General features: G+C 37.7%; 1 protein-coding gene across 1 annotated transcript; it reads right to left on the bottom strand.

Moving 5' to 3' along the window:
• Positions 1–356: 356 nt before the first annotated feature.
• Positions 357–3,065, bottom strand: LOC149158012 (UDP-galactose/UDP-glucose transporter 4-like). Its single transcript, XM_089437694.1, has 8 exons — positions 2,818–3,065; positions 2,429–2,674; positions 2,204–2,232; positions 1,892–2,093; positions 1,195–1,437; positions 979–1,080; positions 776–883; positions 357–682 (listed from the first exon to the last, which is right to left on the bottom strand). The coding sequence occupies exons 2-8, from the start codon at positions 2,567–2,569 to the stop codon at positions 515–517; spliced, it is 993 nt and encodes a 330-aa protein (XP_089293820.1). The 5' UTR covers positions 2,570–2,674; positions 2,818–3,065; the 3' UTR covers positions 357–514.
• Positions 3,066–9,811: the final 6,746 nt, after the last annotated feature.

Raw genomic sequence — 9,811 nt, 5'->3', positions numbered from 1 at the left:
TTAAATGATGATTACATGGCTAGTTAAATCTAGGTGTCAATTCTCTTTAGTGCATGTTCACATCTCTAGATTCACCACTGTATTAGTTCAGCCATGTATTAGTTCAGCCATGTTGCGTTGAATTTGTATTCTCTCATAATTTATTTATTTTTATTAGAATTCATTAATTATTTTTCTCTATTTATTTTTTTTCCTTTCCACTTCGAGTGTTTTTCATTGTTTTCTACTTGCCAGTGTTTTTCATTGTTTTCTAACTACATCCAATCTGTACAGATTCAGCTACAATTTCACACAATAAACATTTCCTGAAACACAACTCCAAGTGAAAGGGATGCATGCAAAGTCAGGGATACGCTCCCACAAATACACTGTTACAATATGCATCATTATATTGTATTACTGAGGGGAATATGATACAAATGGGCCGTGTTTTTTCCAGGTGTCAAATGGCCTGCGTTATGTTACACTGTATGATCTTTCCAAGCAACATTTAGTTGGAAGGGCCGCCCAAGACCTAAGAGTTGCTTTGTATTCGCACCGAATTGGGCATTGGATTTGGAACCATCCTCAAAACGATTCCCATGGCTATTAGAAGCAACCCAGTTGCATGTTTCTCGGTCATTGGCTTCGTGAATATGAGATATGATAGGAGCAATGTAAACGCCTTTCTTGCTGTTGTGACCTGCAGAATTCAACTATCATCAAAGAAACCTCTAAAGAATAAGCAACGTTAAATTTAGGTAAGAATTTAGAAATAGGGTAACTGGTAAGCAACCATGGCAGTTGTAGCAGCTCCGAAGATTGCTATTAAACATAAAACAGACAGCTGGCCTACAAAGGTGGCCATGGCTTCAAATATCAACACAACGTAAATGTAAGGGTGCTGCCATAAGAGAACATTATTGGAGTCAGAAGTCAGTATTGGTAATTCTGAAATTTAAACGAGTAGAACTCCTTGGAATGGACTTGAAGTCATACTTGTAGGCAGGAGCCCCAGACTGTGAAGAGCTCTCCAGTCAAAATCATGGGAGGAATCAAGAATGGTAGCCCTACAGCAGTGGAGCAGAACAACATCTCCATCTGTAGCAGATTCAAGCATGTAAATAAATACATAATAGAGGGTATATGTAACACAGAATTAGTGTCCATGAGAGTTAATTAATTGGGTTCATCAATTATTTTTGCAGTCCATACTTGTGTAGTAGTGGGATTCATGGTGAATATGGCCTCTTGAAGGTTGCCCAGAAAGGCATCCAAAATCAGAGCCCCACACACCATGAAAACTCCGCATATACTGAAATTTGGAGATGTTTGGGCATCTGCAAGTGTGAAGATTATCAAACCCAGCACAAGCAATACAGCTGAGATATATTCCTCCACTGGATATTTCCTTCTTAAGCCTGGTATGAAGGCCCCCATAATCATCACAGGTAAAACCTGCAATGGATCAAATCATATAGTAATATGCAGTTCATCATTAATCTGAGTACATATGATAATATGCAATTAAGCATTAAACAGAGTACAATAATTATCCATATATGTCAATCTATACCTGAATAACTGTTCAGAGGCAGGTCCTTTATCTCAGAAACAAGGAATCTTATAAACCAATTTTATGTCTGAATAAATATAATAATATGTAATTCAGCACTAATCAGAGTATAATAATTCTTCACATATGTTATAAATGGCAGCTATGCAGAGGGGATCCCATATCTCAGAAACAAGAGATGTCAATTTATATATAAATGGCAGCTATGCAGAGGGGATCTCATATCTCAGAAACAAGAGATCTCATACCGGAAACCAGAGATCTCCTACCAATTTGATATCTGACTTTACAGTGACCTTAAAATAAATTATTATTATTATTATAAATTTAATATACCTTGGTAGACTTGAACATGATTTGGGCAGGATAGTTGAGAAATATTAAAGATCCCTTGGTCAACCCTTGGGATCCCATCAGTACTGCAGAGAGGCTTATGTATGTTTTCCATGGATTCAAGATGTGCTTCAGTCGGAAGCCATTGAGATATATAAGCCCAATATACAGAAAGCCTTGTACAAAAGTGAAATACCACCCATAGCTTTACCCAGAAAACAAAACAAACGAAATGTGGGTGAGTAAACATGGCTTATTTTGCAAGTATTTATATGCAAGTGCGTTCTGAACATATTTGAAATTCTGAACATTCACCTGAATTTGAGTCTGTTATACAGGTATTCCTGCATACAACAGTTCCCAAACAGAGTCAGTTTTGCAGTTTCAGAAAATCTCTTGTTAGGTTTCAGACATCAAGGTCTGTTGTCAAGCGTTGTTTAGTTTTGCTAGGTAACTAATGAAATCGAAACGATGACAGTAATTAGATGCGTTTACTCCATGCAAGAACTCATATGGCAGTTACAATGAGTATGAAAGTACCTCACAGACTCCATTCACCAGATACCCAAGAAAGAATCCTCCAGCGCAGAGGAGGAGTTGAAACCATCTGGGCTTTCCTGCTAACTTTATACCCAACAGGCTCATTCCCTGATTGCCATTGCTTAAATTTACGCCACCCATGGTCTGAATCTAATTACAGACTAAAGGGGGAATCAGCAAATTTTCCTTTCGTTTTGGGAAATTTGAATTGAGCTCTCTTCCTCGCAATACTTGTAAGGAATCCAGCTGCAGAATTAGTGGTAATGGTCATAGAACGTGGAAGTTTCCCTTAGAATATAAGCGAGACGAAAACAGAGTGGAAAAGAGTAATACATTTATTCCTATTAATGCGGGTATTGACCCAATAACCCAGGAGTTTGTCACTGTACCTTAAATATCGGCGCACATAGAGCAATTTACCCGTGATTCTGTTTATGTGGCATTGACAGAGGAACTCCTTCAAACTTTATCCATGACTTTAACACAAGAATCGCCATGGCCAAATGCCAGAAAGGTCCATCAATCTTGCGTGACAATCAAGGTAGAAGAATAGAAACAGGGCAGCTGAGAAAGATACCGTAAAGACTCGCCATGGATAGAGGACAGGAAGACAGATACGCCTTGTGTGTCAATCAAGGTAGAAAAGGATATGAGTAGATTTTTATGGAAATTTGGAAATCAGCGCTTAACCTAGATAGGCGATGCCCTTTAAAGTCTTTTGGAGTGTTTTTCACCGGTAACAATTTTTGGTAGTTTTTTTTTTTCCAAAGAAAATACATTCAGTATCCACATTTTGGAGCGATCAATATCTACATATTAAATTTGTAATTTCAAAATTTTGTTTTCAAAGAAAATATACATTCAGTATCCACATTTTGGAGTGATCAATATCTACCTATTAAATTTATAATTTCAAAATTTGGACAAATTTGTCAAGAAATATAACCGGCTAATCTCTAAAACGTAAAACAATCACACGAAACAGCTTCAAATTTAAATTGCGCAACTCAGTTTTTGAACTAATCTTATTTTAAATCCAGTTGAAATTTTGTCGTTTAACTTTCAGTTCCATTTTGTATAAGGGGTTTTTGGTCCATGAAAACCTTGTACAGACATTGGGTTTCTTCCATTATGATGTCTTTAAGATATATGTTTCTGATCATATGCCCATATTGTTAATTTGGAAACGGGAGGAGATGCGTTTGGGTATGCCCTTCAAATTTAACAGAATCTGGCTTGAGGGTGATGATTTTAATAATTTGGTTAAATATTTCTTGACCTCGTTGCATCGAGAAACAAATATTTCACCCATGCATGCCATACATGGGAAACTTCGTGCCTTAAAATTGGAGGTCCAAAAATGGGAGAGAATTAAGAAAAGGGCCATGATTAAGGACTTATTAGATATCAAGGAGGAAATGGCGAGACTTGGTAAGATCATGGATAATGGGAACCCCTCTCCAGCTCTCATTAACAAAATAAAGGATATGGAGGAAAAAAAGAGGAAGATCCTGCACATACAGGAAGCCACTTGGCGCTTGAAGAGCAAAGCACTGTGGCTAAAAGAGGGGACAAAAAAAATCATAGATATGCAAACTATAGGAGGAACATCAATTCGATATGGCACATTAGAGACTCCAATGGCAATATGGCACATTCTACAACTGATATCCATAAAGAAGCAGTTTTATTCTTTGAATCCTTCTATCGAGCGCGAGGGTGTACACTGATTGTGGCCCAGATTTGGGGTTCGGACTCCTATCCCACCATGTTTGATCAGGCTCAAAATCTGGCATTATACAGGCCCATTGATTTGGATGAGATCCATATGGTCCTAAAATCCTTTGCAAAAGATAAATGCCCTGGGCCAGACGGTTGGACTGTTGAATTCTTCATACATTTCTTTGACCTAATAGGGCCTGATTCACTGCTTATGGCAGAAGAGTTCAGGATTCGGGGACACATTCCAGGGGCCATCAACTCCACATTCATTGCCCTCATTCCAAAGAAAAAAGAGTTGGAATCCTTTAAGGACTACAGGCCCATCTCCCTATTTATAAGCTTATATCCAATATCATAGCGGTACGACTAAAGTCGACCCTTTCCACTTATATCTCTCGGGAACAATATGGGTTTCTGCATGACAGATTGATTGATGACGTTGTTGCCATTGCACAGGAATGCCTTCATTCCATCCACATGAAGAAACTGCAAGCGTTGGTTATGAAGATGGACTTACAGAAAGTGTACGACTGTGTAGATTGGCCTTTCCTTCGCATCATACTTACAAGAATTGGATTGGATATGAAAAATATAGAGTGGATCATGGCTTGTGTATCCATTGTTCAATATGTTGTAATTATAAATGGATATCCCACTAAATTTTTTGGTGTCAGAAGGGGACTTCGTCAGGGTTGCTCTTTATTGCCCCTATTATTTATACTAGTCATGGATGGCCTCAGTCATAAGATCAAAGTGGCCAGAGTGGAGAACATTTTTACTGGACTTACCTTGGGACGCAGCATAAAGGTTTAACACAGTTTTTTTTGTTGATGACATTTTGATTTTCGGAATGCTTTCCAAGATGCAATGGACCACACTACACCATGTCTTTTGCAGGTTCGGTGACGCTTCAGGACTTATGATAAACAAGGGAAAATCCATGCTATTATATGTTGAAGGTCATCAGGAGGAGATAGAACACATTGCCAACATTTTTGGCATGCCCACTCAAACGATTGGTTTGGGTTTGAGATATATGGGTTTCAATATCAAACCAAACAATTACAGAGTTAACGACTGGTTATGGATTGCTGATAAATTTCATAAGAAAATCTCTGGATGGGAGCATCGTTGTTTGACTCTCAGGGGCAGAGTCACACTCATGCAATCGGTTTTGCAACAACTTGTGGTGTATTGGGCACACCTATACTGTCTCCCCACCACTATTATTAACAAAATTAGTCGTATACTGGCAAACTTCATCTGGGCAGGCTCTAGAAAATCCCTCAAATATCATCTGATCAGATTGGATAGACTCATGATTCCAAAGCAATTTGGGGGTTGGGGGATCCTAAACTTAAGAGTTTTTGGATGGGCACTTTTAACCAAATCTCTATGGTGCAGCTTATTCAACGAATGTCTGTGGGGAGACATCATTCGAGAAAAATATCTGGGTGACATTAAGGCGGAAGTGTGGATGAGAGATGACCTGATAAAAAAAAAAAAAAACCAAAACAAAACAAAACAAAACAAACAAACAAACAACAAACAAAAACAAAAACAAAACAACAACAAAACCAAAACAAAACAAAACAAAAAAAGCAAAACAAAACAATTGGATCTTCCATTTGGGCAAGTTTCAACAAAATCAAACAATGGCTCCTAAATCGCACTTGCTGGTCTTTTGGCACAGGAAACAACATTATTATAGGTAGAGATCACATTCTGGGTGTGGAGGAGGATTCACTCAGTAAAGGTGACTTCATTGCTAGATTAAATGCTAGAGGGATCATTTACCTTGCTCAGGTTATTAAAACATGGAACGAAATCTTTCATGTCTGGGAGAAAGTTGTGGAAATTGGTTTGACTGACGTTTTGGCAGTGGCATGGGAGAGATATATTTCCATCTTACACAGATCAGGCATATGCAAAAATGATGGAGGAGACCAAATCGCGTGGGATGACCTACTACACCGGGGGTCCATATATGTTGCAGACACATACCTCTTCATTATTTGTATCCCACAAAATCTACAACACAAATGCTAGTTCAGGAAATTTTGGAAGACACAGATCTTGTACAAGATCATCTTATATTCCTGGCTAGCTTGGAAGGACAAGACACTGACTTGGGAGAACCTGAAGAAAATAAGTTTAAACGGACTTGGTCGATGTGTACTTTGCAGGAATGCAGCGGAAACAAATTTCCATCTGTTGGATTGTCTGATTGCTGCTCAGGTATGGTTTAAGATCTCAAGCCTTTTTGCTTTCCTCTATCGAAACACGACTCTATAGATTCTTGTTTGTTATGGTGGAGCGGGAGGACTAGAGACCAACTTTCCATTCCCCTCGTAGTCTTTTGGGAAATTTGGAAGGCCAAAAATTCCATTATTTTTGAAGATATGCCACTCAATATAAATAATATCGTCAATAATATTGCATTTTGGATGGCGTCCCTGGAGAAAAAGCAGACATTGGTTAAGAATATAAGTTTCAGAAATTCCCCTCCACACATTACTTTCCCTGCAGGATATTTTGATGGAGTTGCACAAGCTGGCACTTGTGGATGTGGTGCGTGACTATGCATGAACACATAACAACAATTCAAATTATATTGGTCAGAGGGAAAGGCACAAAATGTTGGCATTATGAATTATGTGTTATCCTTAATGGAAACCTACATGATGAATTGCAACCTACCTGATCTGTTGTCCTGGATGACAACCTACTTGATGAGTTGTTCTTTGATGGAAACCAACTTGATGAAGATGTTAACAGGATGTATCTACAGATGTGATAGAGTGTTTTGACAAAGGCATAGCAGTTCGGAGGCAGAGGAATGATAAAGTTGAAAGTTCAAGAAGTATATGCGGGCTCTGTTAAACGAAGCTGCGTACACATGTGAGTATGAAGAAGCAAAGGCGCATACAGTTTCCGCACCATGGTATTCTAAATACCAAGGGTCCTTACCATGGTATTGCCCTGTGGTATTGAGCCCAACAATGGAAGTTTTGATCCCATCTAAGAAAACCATCGGTCGGAGTATGGTTTTGACCTATGGTATTGGATAAAATTTAAGCTATATAAGGTGATGAAGATCAAAGTGGTAGAAAGTGTGCAAGTGATGGAAATCTTATGAATAGTTAGATCTAAAGCAAATATGCATGTAATGGGCTATTGATGCTTTGCTTGATCTAAACTAAGTATGCACCTGGGAGTTTGATGATGGATCAGATCCAATAGATCTAAGATGACAATCATGATTATGAGATGATTTGATTTGTGTTGATAGCGTCTTAACACGTGATTTTTCTGTGTATGCCGAGATCTGGGTATGTCTAAAGTTCTATGTTGCAACGAAGATTTGATTCTGAATTTGCAGATTTGTACGCAGGTTTTATAGCCTGCAAGGCGCATACACACACTAGTGTAATTCTGGTAAGTCGCGTACATGTAGTTTGTTTCTTGAAAAGCGCGTACACACGCAGATATGCTTTGAAGAAAGCACATACAGAAAGTAGGGTTTTGATGAAAATGGTGTCTGATCAGTTTAATTAGTTTTGATGTGTTTTTGTTGTCTGTCAATGAAGTATTCTTGATGATATGGGCTTAAATAGTGATGTTTTGATTATGGATTGATTGATTGAAGAATGTTGAAGTTACTTGTTGTTTGTGAATGAAGATCGGTGAAGGTTTTGTGATTGTTTCAGAATGATTCAATAGATCCAATATGATTCAATGATTAGTTAAGAGTGACAGTGTTTCAGTTTTCAGGTTTCTGTGGTTTAAGATATGTTATGATTCATGAAAGGCACATACACATGCGAGTTTGCTACTGCAAAGTAGTGTACATATTTTGACAGATGGTTGATCAGGGTTTGCAATAACAGAATCTGGTTTCTATGATGTGCAGTATGTTGTTTGGTATTCTAGTTACAGTGATCTGACTATTCTAGTTGATTGGTTGAGTTTTGGTTAATTCAGTGGTTGGTTGGTTTTGTTAGTTCAGTGATAGGTCAGAGATTAATGATTGAGTTACAGTGATAAGTTTCAGTTTGATGATTTGTATTGAACTTAAGTGTTGGTAATGGGTCCAGTCTGAAAATTTGATGAAACTTGGCCTACAAGTTATGATGTGTTGTAGCGAGTGGATCCAGTATGAAAATTTATGAAACGTGGTCCCCAGAGATGAGGTAGTTGGAGCTTCCTTCCAGTGGTAGCTGGTAAATCAGATCAAGGGTTGGAGCTCCCTTCCAGTAGCAGCTGGAGAACGAGCAAAGGTTGTAGCCTTCTACAGGTTGGTGCTTGTGTATTGGTATAAGTTTATGCCAGTACAAGATTCAGGGGGTTGGAGCTCCCTTCCAGTAGGAGCTATAGAACGAGCAAAGCTTGTATCCTTCTGCAGGTGAGTGCTTGTGTACTGGTATGAGTCTGCGTCAATACAAGATTGTAAAATATTTTATTTATATTAAAATAAGGCAGAGACGATAGTAACGGGTGGTTTTTTCCCGCATTGGCTTTCCACCTTAAATATGGTGTTCATGTGTGTTGCTTATGTGTGATGGTTTATTTTGTTCTTACTACACATGGTCATTGTCTGTTTAATGTTTAATGAAGTAATGATGCACTGGATCAAAATAAACAGAAGATGAATTAACTGCAAAGTAAGTTTACTAGATATACGTTAGTTTTCTTAAGAATAGTCGCGTACACATGCGAGTTCCCTTCTGTATAGAAATGTACAGAAATCAGGAAATGAAATTGAAAAGCTTATTGATTTGAAATAACTAATTCACCCCCCTCCTCCACCCTCTCATTATTTTTCCCAACAATTGGTATCAGAGCAAGTCCTTTGGCAGAAGCTTGATCGCTTGAAAGAGATCCATCAAGGCAATGGGTAACAAGCAAAAGAACAAAGCAATTCAAAATAAGAATACATCTCAAAGAAATAGTGACAGTGAAGATTTTCTATTGGATGGAAGCAAATATTCAAATTCATAGTCACCTCGCTTTGTATTAATCTGGAATGAAGATGATCAGGTAAGAGAATTATCAGGTATTGATTTTTGTTCCACTTGTGATCCATTTCCCTATTCATGTAATATTGAAGATAGTGGATGTGACAGTGAATCAATTGATTGCTTGCTTTTATGGGTAAAAGTGAAAGAAATCTAATAGCCCTAAAATATAATGGCTCACAGATAAAATTAGAGATTGGAAAAATCTATTTGATAAAATGGAATGTACCTACAAAGAAGAGATTGTCAGGTTAAAGACTCAGTTGCGAGAAGAAAACAAAGTAAGGAAGCAGTACAACAAGAAAAATGAAATCAATGTCAAAGGCTGCAAGATGAAGTAACATATTAAGAAATCAAGTGAATGAAAAGGATACAACAACCAAGGAACTTAAAGAAAGAACTAATCATTGCGAAGGACTTGTAGTAGAAATGATTTCTCTCAAATTGATCTTGAAAATTCAACAAAGGATATGAGGAGACTCTTCAAGCATTTGAAGAACAAGAAAAAAGGCTAAAAGAAGAGATTCTCAAATAAAAACAAATGGAGGAAGGAAGAAATTATTGAAGAATTGTGAAGAAGAAGGAAAAGCATTATCAGGTGAGGTTAAATATCCTAAAAGTTAAATTAGAAGAAAAATATAAA

This window comes from Pinus tabuliformis, chromosome 5_2 (genome assembly GCF_031772625.1).
Source record: "Pinus tabuliformis cultivar Carrire ecotype Pingquan chromosome 5_2, CPIR1, whole genome shotgun sequence".
Taxonomy (NCBI): Eukaryota; Viridiplantae; Streptophyta; class Pinopsida; order Pinales; family Pinaceae; genus Pinus; species Pinus tabuliformis.
The sequence above is the reverse complement of the archived record's forward strand: the minus strand, read 5'-3'. Positions and strand labels throughout refer to the sequence as shown.

Coding starts and splice junctions, on each gene's coding strand:
- LOC149158012 (XM_089437694.1), bottom strand. CDS start 2,569: ATGGGTGGCGTAAATTTAAGCAATGGCAATCAGGGAATGAGCCTGTTG. Junction 2,233..2,428: donor TGGTGAATGGAGTCTGTGAG/GTACTTTCATAC, acceptor TGTTGTATGCAG/GAATACCTGTATAACAGACT. Junction 1,081..1,194: donor TGAATCCCACTACTACACAA/GTATGGACTGCA, acceptor AATCTGCTACAG/ATGGAGATGTTGTTCTGCTC.